General features: G+C 43.0%; 1 protein-coding gene across 1 annotated transcript in view; it reads right to left on the minus strand.

Moving 5' to 3' along the window:
• Nucleotides 1–13762, minus strand: part of GTF3C1 (general transcription factor IIIC subunit 1) — a 232364-nt gene that overhangs the window by 140679 nt on the left and 77923 nt on the right. The window contains 2 exon segments of the mRNA XM_088466729.1: nt 3608–3711; nt 9470–9623. Of these exon segments, the coding sequence (XP_088322855.1) occupies nt 3608–3711; nt 9470–9623 (258 nt within the window).

Consider the following 13762-nt stretch of genomic DNA (forward strand, 5'->3'; position numbering starts at 1 on the left):
AGGGAAGCAGGCAGCTGGTATTCTGTTTGTAATGGAGTGGCCAGTGCAGTCATCAGATCTCAACCCCAATGAGCTGTTGTGGGTGCAGCTTGACCGTATGGTACGCAAGAAGTGCCCATCAAGCCAATTCAACTTGTGGGAGGTGCTTCAAGAAGCGTGGGGTGAAATTTCTTCAGATTACCTCAACAAATTAACAGCTAGAATGCCAAAGGTCTGCAATGCTGTAATTGCTGCAAAAGGAGCATTCTTTGACGAAAGCAAAGTTTGAAGAACAAAATTATTATTTCAAATAAAAACAATCATTTCTAACCTTGCCAATATCTTGACTATATATTCTATTCATTTTGCAACTCATTTGATAAATAAAACAATGTAGAACACGGAATTGTCCGGGTGACCCCAAACTTTTAAACGGTAGTGTAGCTGTTGAGGGTCTTCAGGTTGAAAATTGGCCGGAAGGAACCGTTCAGCTTCAGAACAAAGAAGAGGTTGGCATAGATGCCTGTGCCTCTCTGAGACAGGGGAACTGGAACAATTACTTTGGAGGCCAGCAGGGAGTGAATGGACTCCAGCAGTGCTTGGTGGCAGGGCATCTGGTAGACCAGGGATGTTTACCTCGGTAATTTGAGCCCTTGGAGGAGCAGCCTTGGAACCCTGAGAAAAGCAGGCCCTGCAAACGAAAGGAGCAAATATTATACGTTCACGACGTAGGGGCTACGGCAGAAGGAAGGAAAGCCATCTTGGACGCTGCCAACATGGCCACGATCTTGTCCGAATCTGGACCAAAGAGAATATTCCCTGAATAAGGAAGTGCCTCCAGGGCTTTCTTAAAGTCAGTTTCAGCACACCAGGAACGAAGACAGAAGGTTCGCCTAGCAGGCACGGAGGATGCTAAGACCTTGGAGGTTAGGATACTAGTGTCCAATGTTGCCTTGCCTAGATAAGAGGCCGCCTCCCTGATGTGCTCCACAAATGACAATAGCTCACTCCTATGGGTACCCGAGCTGAGGCCATTTTCCAGTCCGTCTGTCCGGCTCCCCGATGGCTTTAGTCACCAAAGCGGTAGCTAAGGCAGGACATGTGATAGCACCTACATGAGAAAACCTTCCTTTGAGGAATGATTCCAGCTTCCTACAGATGGGTCCTCCTACATCTAGTCTCCTTGCGCGTTAAACAGCCCTTCTAGTTACGCTATACAGTGGCGTGACTCGGTAGCACAGAGCATCTTATGTGCAACTTTTTACATTTAAATGTGTCTTAATCACACAGCGATGCGAATAGATAGCACAAACAGCTTTTGCTGATTAAAATGATATGTGGCATGCTTATGTTCTGTGAGCGAGTGCGGGTGTATCTGCATGGAAAATGCCACGTTACAGTATCAGCGGCTGTAACACTAACATAGTGTTTAGCATGCAGATACACCCGCAGAGGCACACAGTACATAGGCATGCCACATGTAATTCTAATCAGCAGAAACTGCTTGTGGTATCTATTCGCTGTGCGAATAAGACGCATTTGAAGGTAAATAGTCGCACAAAAGAAGCTCAGCGCTATCAAGTTACACGGAGATCCCGCGTTGTGTGGCGCGACTTGTAGCGCACAGAGGATAGATGTATGTGGACACATCTGTATCTGTCGGATTCTTAAGGGATGCCATATTAGGAATAGGAAGGGAAGTGTTCTTGATTAGACGGGCAATGTCAGCATCCACTAGAGGTGGAGATTCCCATTTTGTCCAATATGCCGCAGGTAGCAGAAGAAAGGAGGCAATGCAAGCTGGAAGTGCCTATTAGAATGAGCACATGCCTCTGCTAGAAGGTCCTCTAGCTTTGCTGAAAAAGGAAATTATGCAGAAACCTTCTTCGGACGCTTGAACACCGAAGTGCTAGCCTTAGGTGTCTTCTCAGCATCTTGGATGCGGAGGACAGCTTTAACCGCCATAATCAGGGCCCCTACATCTATCTGAGGTAGGGAGTCTTTGGGAATAGCGAAGGTCTCAGAGTCCGAATCGTCACTGGACAGAGAAATGTAGAAATCGCTCGTCTGGAGGGTCTGTGCTTGGAAGTACAGTCTCCGTCAAGAAACTGTTGGAAAGATGTTAACACCTGCACCGACCTCCTGAAGTACACCCAGGAGCAGCTGGGCCCATGTAAAGATACTAGAAGGCGGAGCGGACCTGGGGGGTTGCAAATTTATTAACTAACTGCAACATTAACTCTGAGAGGAAGGCAGCCCAAGGCGGTTCCTAGCTGGAAGTTCCCAACGGACCCTCTTGCTGCGTATCTGCAAAACACAGAGACCATCATGGTCGGGAGCCTGAGGAGAAAGTACAGTGGTACAAGTGCTGCAGTTATGCAACGCAGGAGCACTCCCAACCCTGGATGCCTTGCCCTTGGAAGGTATGGTACAACAATCCAAGGCAGTCCCCACACACAAAGCGAAGTAAACTGTATTGTGTAATAAAGGGGTAGTGCAAAGAATGTGACCACACAACAATAAGTGGGGCTTTTGCAACAATGAGAAACAAAAAAGTACTCCTAAACTTGTTAACATGCACACAGAAACATTCAATGCATGAAAAATGAACTGTAAATGCTCAACAATATAAACCCCACTTGGCAGAGCTTTGTGTATAACTTGACTGCAGAGGAGGAGATATACTGGGAGAACAGGAGCCCTTACCACTCTCTGGGGACTAGCTGAAGCAGGCACAGGGGAAAATGGTCGCTCAGTGTCTCTGTGAGGGAGGGGAGAGGAGGAAGAGTAACCCTATGACAGGAAGCCTACAGTGAGGGGATGCCCCAAGAGGTGGGTGAGGAGCTAACGAGGGGAGAGCCTACCTCCTCCTTCTGGCATAGCCCTCTAGGGCAAATGGCCACCTCAGCAGAAGTGCCCCATTGCCTACTGCACTAGGGGTCTAGCGACAGCCACTATAATGCGACACCCTACACACAGGGAGCCACTCTTACCTGTCCCCCTGTTGCATCCGGCTGCGGCTCCCCGATGTGCTGCCCGACCAAAGACGCTGACCTTTTCAACAGAGCTGCGGCCCCCAATGCAAGGTTTTGGTGGAGCAACAACGCAACGCCGCCCACTCTAAAAATAAAATAAAAAGTGATGCTGCTTAAAAGCAGCCCCATGTAACCGTGCCCGCTCCTGCAGGCACTGAACTAAAACTAGCCTGCCCGAGGCTGGGTATAGGGGAGAAGGTGCCTGTTTTTTCTGCTGGGACAAAAATATTAACTGTTTGGTGCCCAGACTCCTTATCATAGCCTATACCCCACTGTCTAAGTCTATGGGGTCTGTTTACTAAGCAGTGTTAGGAGACAGAGTGAAAAGTGATAAAAAAGTGATAACGTGCCAGCCAATCAGTTCCCAAATGTAATTTTTCAAACACAGCCTGTGAGATGAGTTGGGAGCTGATTGGCTGGTACCTTACCACTTTCTTTTCACTCTGTCTCCTAACACTGCTTAGTAAATAGACCCCCATGTCCCCTATGAAGTGAAGAAGAAATTATCTTTACTTTTACATTAGCGACGCATGGCGTCTTACATAATGATGATATTTCAGTTAAAAATGAGCATGTTTCACACTTTTACTCACCTGTTTCCCGAAGTAGAATTGGAAATGCGAAAACGAATTTGTTCAATGGCACTTTTCACCAAAGGATCAGTTGGGTTAATTGATGGATGAACAACAAACTCCACCTGTCAAAGTTATTAAAACAAAATTAATTTTACACAGCAAACAATTATAAATAAGGTGCTATGGAGAAAATAGGCACAATAGGTAAAAGGACACTCTCAGGAGTTTGGACACTTGGTGGGAGAAAGTAAACAAATAAAGAGCTTCTCTGAAAGCTGTACCCCATGACAGAAAGATATTCAGTTTTTAGTTTGGTAGCAATCGAAAAGGATCTCCTAGAATTTTCTGCGGGGAGAATAAGTTTACTATAAAAATGTGTGTTCTATTAGAGCACCTGGTCAATTATCTCCAATCGCAGTAGGCATAATGCAACAGTACGGACCTTTACTGTGTGTAAAAGTAAACTCTGAAAACAGGCTGATCTTGAGGCTCTGCAAAAGCACAAAGTATTGAACCCAATTTCAAATTTCCTTGTTCAATCTGCAGGACATGCTTTGGAGAATTGGCTGGCTTAGAGGGCTGCGTGTTAATGTGGTCAGGGAGAGCGCCTGCACAAACGAGCCAATAATCACCACCTTTAGACATAATTAATTGCAGTGTCATTTTTATTATTACAGTATTAGGCCAGCAGCTTCATATCTTAGCGATATTGTAAGATGTGTCAGCTTAACTAGTGCTGAATGAATTCTTAGCTTTTAGGTTCACATTTCCTAACAACAAAGATAACCACAAGTCATCGGAATCAGTATGATTTACTGCCGGCCGCACAGCAGAAGCCCGGCAGGGGTGAAGATCCCAACTGCTAATTTAGGTAAGTACCGCTAACCTAATTCCCTACCCTAAGCCTCCATTAGGGGTGGCCAACTCTAACCTCCCCCACAAGTGCCTAAACCTAACCCACCCATCCCCGCAGCCTAAACCTAAGTCTACCAGGGGGGTGCCTAAACCTAACCTCCCCCGGGGGTCCCTAACCCCCCCTTCCCCTAGCCTAACCCTCAGGGGGGCTGCCTAAGCCTAAGGGCGGCTGTCCGCGCCCAGCTTACCCTCGATCGGTATGTCCGGTGTTGGGCTCCCGGCGTAGGTCTAAAGACAGGCGGGATTTCAACGCCTGTCATTAGTAGCTTGCCGGGATTTGACAGTCGGGAAGCTAGCGGATGGCATTGCGACCATCGGCTTCCTGACTGCATCCCTAGTCATCATGGCAAACTAGCCCGATATTGGAACTTTGCAGTCCCAAAATCTGGGGTTCTTAAACTTTAAGTCAGTTTTCAGAGTTGAGTCTCCCATATACAAATATTTCGAAATTAAGAATTTTTTTTTAGCATGACAATAGTGACACCGTTGCTTTTTGATAGTGCAATGTACACAAACTGTTTAAGGCACATTATTGAAAATATTGTATAAAATTACCTGCAGGCTGTGTGCATAAGATGTATATAAAACATAAATGCATTCTGTTAGATTTAGTTCCCATTACCAAGATATTTCATTATTGTATGCAAGATTTCCAATATACTGAATATTCCGATATCCAAAATACCCCTGGCCCCAAGCATTTTGGATATAGGAGACTCAACCTGTATTAGAAAAATAAAAAGTAAATACTTCGTGATAATGCTGTAACAGACTGTATTAAAAATGCCATGTATAGGTAAAAATGGCCGTGATAAGAATTGCGTGGGGCAGCATGTCTATTACTCCCAACTTGAACGTTTTGTAACCCAAGGGGGTTAAGGTACCCCTAGTTAAGAACACCTGCCCTAAATGATCCAGATATCTGCAGGGTTTTAAGAAAATAATATTTAGGAAGCAGGTATTCTTGTTTTCATTACAGAATTGGAAATATCTCCACTTAGATGTATTACCTAATAAAAGGCACTCAAAAAAGGACAAATAAGGTTGTGTGAGTGTGAACATGAATATTTAAAATACATACATACATAGGTAGGAGCTGATTGGTTGGTGCTTTAACCCTCATCACTTTCTCTCTCTCCAAGGCTTAGTATATCTGCCATCAAATTTCCCTCCACTTTATCTCTCACTAAGCTTTGATAAATCACTCTTGGCAGTGCGATATAAATAAAAGAAAGATATGTATGTACGTACACTACCGTTCTGAGTTATTTATCAAATGAGTTGCAAAATGAATAGAACATATAGTCAAGACATTGGCAAGGTTAGAAATAATGATTTTTATTTGAAATAATAATTTTGTCCTTCAAACTTTGCTTTCGTCAAAGAATGCTCCTTTTGCAGCAATTACAGCATTGCAGACCTTTGGCATTCTAGCTGTTAATTTGTTGAGGTAACCTGAAGAAATTTCACCCCACGCTTCCTGAAGCACCTCCCACAAGTTGGATTGGCTTGATGGACACTTCTTGCGTACCATACGGTCAAGCTGCTCCCACAACAGCTCAATGGGTTTGAGATCTGATGACTGCACTGGCCACTCCATTACAGACAGAATACCAGCTGCCTGCTTCTTCCCTAAATAGTTCTTGCATAATTTGGAGATGTGCTTTGGGTCATTGTCCTGTTAGAGGAGGAAATTGGCTCCAATCAAGCGCTGACCACAGGGTATGGCATGGCGTTGCAAAATGGAGTGATAGCCTTCCTTATTCAAAATCCCTTTTACCTTGTACAAATCTCCCACTTTACCAGCACCAAAGCAGCCCCAGACCAACACATTACCTCCACCATGCTTGACAGATGGCGTCAGGCACTCTTCCAGCATCTTTTCACTTGTTCTGCGTCTGACAATGTTCTTCTGTGTGATCCAAACACCTCAAACTTTGATTCATCTGTCCATAACACTTTTTTCCAATTTTCCTCTGTCCAATGTCTGTGTTCTTTTCCCCATATTAATCTTTTCCTTTTTATTGGCCAGTCTCAGATATGGCTTTTTCTTTGCCAATCTGCCTAGAAGGCCAGCATCCCGGAGTCGCCTCTTCACTGTAGACGTTGACACTGGCGTTTTGCGGGTACCATTTAATGAAGCTGCCAGTTGAGGACTTGTGAGGCGTCTATTTCTCAAACTAGAGACTCTAATGTACTTGTCTTGTTCCACAGTTGTGCACCGGGGCCTCCCACTTCTCTTTCTACTGTGGTTAGAGCCTGTTTGTGCTGTTCTCTGAAGGGAGTAGTACACACCGTTGTAGGAAATGTTCAGTTTCTTGGCAAATTCTTGCATGGAATAGCCTTCATTTCTAAGAACGAGAATAGACTGTTGAATTTCACAGGAAAGTTCTCTTTTTCTGGCCATTTGGAGAGTATAATCAAACCCACAAATGTGATGCTCCAGATACTCAACTAGCTCAAAGGAAGGCCAGTTTTATAGCTTCTCTAACGAGCAAACCCATTTTCAGCTGTGCTAACATAATGGCACAAGGGTTTTCTAATCACCCATTAGTCTTCTAATGCGCTTAGCAAACACAATGTACCATTAGAACACCGAAGTAATGGTTGCTGGAAATGGGCCTCTATACAGCTATATAGATATTCCTTTAAAAACCAGATGTTTGCAGCTAGTATAGTCATTTACCACATTAACAATGTATAGAGTGTATTTCTGATTAATGTAATGTTATCTCCACTGAAAGAAACAGAAATTTCCTTATTTTTGAAAAAAAAAGCACTAAGTGACCCCAAACTTTTGAACGGTAGTGTGTGTGTAAATATATATATATATATATATATATATATATATATATATATATATATATATATAATGTCCACAGCACCAGAGAGGTCAAAGACACCCTTATACCCCTTAACGTTTATGGTGATATTATGTGATTATCAGTGATTGCCAGGGTAATGCACTCCTTGTTAAGTTTAAGTGTCAGCTCTAACAACAAAATAAATGGTGGTGGCCGACCACCATATACAGTAAGAATAGTGTACACAAGGGTTGAAAGTGAGCGACCAAGGTGCTTATACACAATATAGACAATTATAAATGTAGACAGATGAATAAATATTAAAGTGATGCGTCTTAGTAAAAAAATACACAATAGACAGATAATAAGTTACTAATTATTATCTCAAAGTGCTTAGTGGTGAAATAATATGCCAACAAAGTGCTTATGCTTAGATAAAAAAATATATATTTAATAGACAATAAAAATTGTTAAAAATATTACATTTCAGAAAACGAGGAGAAAAATGAGCATAAATTTTTTTTTCCAATAAAAAATGATCAAAATTAATAAAGGATGGATTGTAATATGCTTATCTTAAATAGAGATGATCAAAAGTTCATGGAGGTACAGTAGAATAAGCTCCCAAATAAATATATATATATATTTTTTTTTTTCTTTTTTTTTTTTCAAACACAGCCTATAAAATGACAGTTAGAAGCTGATTGGTAGGTACTTTAGCTCTCTCCAGGCTTTGATAAATCTCCCTCCAAATTGGCTTAGCACCTACAGGGTAAATTCTAAAAATACATATAATCAATACAATATAACAAGGTTCAAGTTGACAGTACAAGAGAAAAATTAAATAGTGAGATAACAAGACAACTAAGCGAGTCATAATTTTTAACAGTTGCAGTCAATGACCATACACCTTGGGAAAAGTGGACAGAAAGGATTAGAGTTACTGAGGGTGGGAGTGCACTGGAGACAAGAATAATGCAAGGGCAAAATCATAGAAGGTGGAGGAACCTGCTTCTGAGAGATTACAGTCTAATGGGGTGAATGGTTTAACTGGGAAGAAAGCTGGTAGATTATAATATACAGGTGCATTTTTGGAGCACATTGGAAACAATACAAACATGTAGACAGACTGATGAGTGGATCACAGAAGTCTTTAAATGAGTGAACTGGAGTAGGTAATCAGCACGGATAATCATAGGAAGAATGGAGAGGGCAAGAGGGAGTATGGACTGATATTAGATCAGAGATAAAAGAGGGGGAGGAGTGATTTGAGTGCTTTGAAAGTGAGGTTCTTAAACTGGAATGTGTACAGGAAGGGGAGCCAGTGAAGGAGTTGAACAGAGGAGTGGTTAATCAGAGCAACAAGAGAGGAAGATGAGACAAGCAGGAGAAAAGTTTTAAGAAGGGGATTATTTATGGACTGTCAGTGTATGAGCCCTCATGAAACCACAATAGAAAGTGGAAAATGAGCAAAAGCTCTTTTTTTCTACATATTTGTGATCCTTGTGCTCCAAGTGATTAAAAATGCACATGTGGCTTCGACTTGTAGTGCAATCATTGAGTTTGTGCTGGAATCTTAAGTAAAATGAAATACTGCCCTCAAGGTAGTGTAGAAGACGCACACTGTACTACACACTTGTTTAAGGACAGTGCTGTACGTTTTCTGCATAACAATTGTACTGGACACTTTTTTAAAAAACTATGGAACAATTTCAATATCACAGAAATTACACACCACATACAGTTTAGCCAGCCACACTAGATTTATTAAATGGAGCAATGCATTTTCATCCATTTGTTAAATTGAATGGAGCTCTGCTGATAGAACCATTTTTGTGTGTATGTTGTTTCCTAATGAACACATTAAAAACAGAAATGCACATCCATTAGTGAATTTCAGATTTGGATTGTGTGGATACATCACTTTTACCTTTATGATGTACTTCTAACAAGACACAGTTACTATTCTAAAAAGTGCTACACCATATGAATTAAGTACTTAATTTGATATAGTACATGATCTGAAATATCAATATTACAGGCTGTAGTTTGCACAGCTGTCTGTGTATTATACTGCCGTGTTATTCATTCTGTAATGTAGATACACAAGTTATGAGCTGCACACATTATAATTGTGTTCGAATTACAAAAAAAGTGTCACCTTTTTGCTGATTCCATCCTGAACTACGACAGTACGATACAGCCTAACAAGTCCTTCCTGAGAAAGTTTGTGAACCAGCCTAAGGATGGATTTCTTGCAGCATTTTGTAGAAACTCCTTCCTGTTTCTCCTGGTCCACGATCATTTTCTGAAGGCTAAAAGAAGTACAAAACTCAATGTTACCAATACATACACAAAGTTATAATTTCTGTTAAAAATAAACCCATTTATATTTGTGCAACAGTCAATTAAATTCTAACATTTTATAGTTGGTTACTTTAACAGGAGTCAAAAAGTACTGTTTGAAAACACAAGGCTTATAATAGATCAGATTGTCACAAGAATACATTATTAGCACTTGTACTGCAGAGGTGCACCCACATCCTGCTGTCCACAATAATGACCTAAACTATTCCAATCATCAATATTATTAAATTATATTTTTTATTAATATACTAAAAATTATATAAACAATATATTTCTGGTACCAAGCAACCAGATGCAATCCCAAAATATTATGCGTCTTCATAAAATGAAACTTGTAGCCTCGAAGGAGTCTACAAGTAAATCACATTTAAGAAAGGCATTACAAAAAAAAAAAAAAAAAAAACAGGATTTTTGTACTTACCGGTTAAATCCTTTTCTCCGATTCCATGGGGGACACTAGATTCAAAGGGGTATAGCAGGTGTGAGAGGAGTCTGGGCACTAAAGAGTCTTTCAGCAAAGGCTCCTCCCCCTCTATAGACGTAGCCCACATCCTGGAGTCAGTTTTCATTAACTAAGCAGAAGAACAGAGGGAGGAGGAGGAGGAGGAGGAGGAGGAGGAAGAGGAGGGAGGAGACAGACACACACACAGATTAGGAGGTTGCTGGGCAACCAGGCCTCCGTGGACTGATGGGAGCATCCAGTGTCCCCAATAGAATTAGAGAAAAGGATTTAACCTGTATGTACAAAATTTCTGTTTACTCTTTCATCCATGGGGGCCACTGGAGACATTAGGGAGCTGTCCCTAAGAGAGGGGGTACTTCTGTGCAGAAGAAAATATCCTACAACCAAAACTGGCATCCCAAGGTGCAAAGATGTCAAAGCAATAGAACTTTAAGAAAGTGTGTGCAGAGGACCAGGTGCCAGCCCTAAAAAGCTGTATCACCAAGTCACCGCTACAAGCCGTCCCAGGAGGTTCCCACTGACTGGTAAAATTAGCCTTTACCAAATCTGGAGCAGATAGTCCAGCTGAAGTATAAGCATGGTGAATAATGGCCATGATCCAGCGGGCGAACGACTGCTTGGGCGCAGGCCAACCTCTCCTATGAGCGTCAAAAAGGACAAACAAGGCATCGGTACGACGCAGGTCTTTAGTCCTGGAAACGTAGATCCGGAGTGCACGTACAACATCCAGGAAACGGAAGGATGAAGCCAAGCCACCCGACTCCCCGTCAGGTAGATCGGGACTACAATTTACAGATTAATTTGGTAACCGGAAACCACTTTTGGTGGGAAAGTCAGGTGCGTGCAGAGAATATTCCAGTCCTGGTGAAAGATAAGGAATGGGGACCAATGTGACAGGCAACAAATTCCAAGATCATCCGGTGTAAAAAAATGTTTAAAAAACATAGATCCACCGACTCCAATAGCTCAGAAGGAGGATTCTGGACAGCCCTGAGCACTAGGACCAAGTCCCATGGCATGACACGACGCATAAAGGCAGACAAGATAAGCAACACCCCCTGCATGAAAGTCTGAACGGCAGTATTGACCGCCAGATTCTTCTAAAAGATGACAGAAAGGGACGACACATGTACCTTCAAAGAACTAAGACACAGACACAAGTCCAATCCCCTCTGAAGGAAGGACAGTAGTCAAAATAACCGGAACACGAAGCGAGAAAACTCCTGCTGGTCACACCAAGTGAAACAGGCTTTCCACACCCTGTAGTAAATGTGAGCCCAAGAAAGTTTTAGGGCCTGTACATAGTCTGAAACAAAGCTTCGGAGAAGCCTGTTGCTTTTAGGATGAATGTTTCAATAGTCACCTTGTCAAAGCCAGTCTCCGTAGATCGTCGTGATAGAACGGCCTTGACTAAGCGAAGAGGTAGCCGCCAAGAAGGGGCCACTGACAGACAGAAATAAGGTCTGCATACAAAGACTGACTAGACCAACATGGAGATACAAGGATTCCCAGAACATGCTCTTCCTTGAGTTTGTTGAGAACGTGCAGAATCAGAGTTGTTGGAGGGAAGACGTAGACCAGGTGAAATGTCCAAAGAGCAGATAGGGCGCCAATGAGATAAGCCCCAGGTTCTCGAGTGCGAGCATGGTCCTTGTTCACCTTGTTAATTCCTCGTGGAAACCATCAAGGTCTATTTCCGGTTGGCCCCACTGCTCTACTAGAAGACAGAGGAATGTCCAGAGTGGACATCCAGGCGGCTGAGATAATCTGCCTCCCAATTGTCCACTCCTGGGACGTAGACGGCCGGTAAGGCCTGAAGATTATCTACAGCACAGTACATGATCAGACCAATTTCCCGCATGGCTAGATAAATCGCTTAAAGTTTCAGAAAACTGATGGGAAGTAGTGCTTTGTGAGAGTCGACCAACGACCCTTAAAAGGTAGTGTGCAGGGTCATCGCCCCCCACCCTCGGAGTCTTGTGTCTGTAGTGAGCAGAGTCCATGACTCTATCTGAAAGGGACGGCCTTTGTCCAAGTGAGGGGCACATAAGCACTACTGCAGAGGTTGTCTCATCCTGGTAGACAGACGGATTGCTTGAGAACGGATGTGGAGTGGAGATCTATTCCACTTGGAGAGGGGATCCTCTGAAAATCCAAGTGTGGAACTGAGCAAATTCGACCATGTTGAATGCTGAAACCAGGTTGCCTAACACTCTCATGCAAAGGTAATTATAGACTCTCTTCTGTTTAAGAAGCTGTCAGTGATGGACCGAACCACCAAGATATTGTATGCTGGCAAAAAAAAAACTCTGCGTCCTTGTGTCCAAGAAGGCTTCCAACTGATGCATCTGCTGAGCTGGAACCAGGACTGACTGACCAGGATTCAAGATTCAACCGTGGGATTGTAATAGACGGATCGATAGCTGGAGGCGATTCTCCAGGATGGATTGCGTACTGCCCGTGAGCAAAAGTTCATCCAGGTAGAGAAAAAACCTTGACACCAGGGTGATAGAGGGCTGTGGTCATTATGGACATCACCTTGGTGAATACCCTAGACACTGTTGAGAGGCCAAATGGAAGAGCCTGAAACTGAAAGTGTTCGTTAAGCACTGCGAGTCACAGACGAGACTGGTGACCCTGCCAAATTAGGATATGTACATAATAGTTCTTGATGTTCTGAGATGCCATGAAGTCCCCGGGTTCCAGAGATTGGACAATTGAATGGAGGGATCCAATTTTGAATATGGGAACTTTGAGGTGGACGTTGAGTGATTCAAGATTCAAAATGGGACAGAAAGACCCATCTGGCTTTGGTACAAGGAACAAGTTGGAATAGAAACCCTTTCAACGCTAATGAGGAAGTACAGGAAAAAACTTCTGAAACTAAAAGGGAATGAAGAATAATTGGAACCCCTTACAGTTTCCTCCTTGGCTGGATTTAAATGAAGGTCTGTGGTATGAAACCATCGTTTGCTGAACCGAAGATGGACCCCCACCACTGAATCTCCCTGGGGGAGACGGGAAGGTAGTTGCGATGAAGGTTTTTAAGCAGGCTTGGGCGCAGGACGATGTTCAGGTCTGGCTTGACAACCTCTAAGTCTGGATCCGTGAGAAGGACCTGCGTGAAGAGAGGCTGCTTGGCTCCTGGAGGGGGAAAGAATTGTGGTCTACCTCGAGGATGAAAGGACCGAGGAAGAAGATCTTTGTTTAAGTGCAGATGAGGTCAGAAAAGCAGTCTTAGATGTTGCTGCAACTGCAATGATCTTATCTAACTCTGGGACAAACAGGACTGACGCCGAAGCCCTGGAAGACAAAACACCCAAATCAATGTCTGTCTCGTCTAAGTACGGGACGCTAATCTGAGGTTTTCTACCAAGGGCAGCAGCTCGGAACGGAGCGTACTGTTACGAAGACTATCTTCTAAGAAGTCCACCCAGCGTTCAACTGCTTTGTTGACCCAAGCTATGGAGATAGCTGGTGTTAAGGACATACTTGTAGTAGTAAATATACATTTTAGAAACCCATCTAGTCTCCTATACGTCACATTCTTAAGTGAAGCTGCGTTTGTGGCAATCAGATCCTGACGAGGGGATAGGTTCCTTGCTGAGCTCCTGCGACTCTTTA

Source organism: Taudactylus pleione, unplaced genomic scaffold (assembly GCF_031769625.1).
Source record: "Taudactylus pleione unplaced genomic scaffold, aTauple2 ptg000066l, whole genome shotgun sequence".
Taxonomy (NCBI): Eukaryota; Metazoa; Chordata; class Amphibia; order Anura; family Myobatrachidae; genus Taudactylus; species Taudactylus pleione.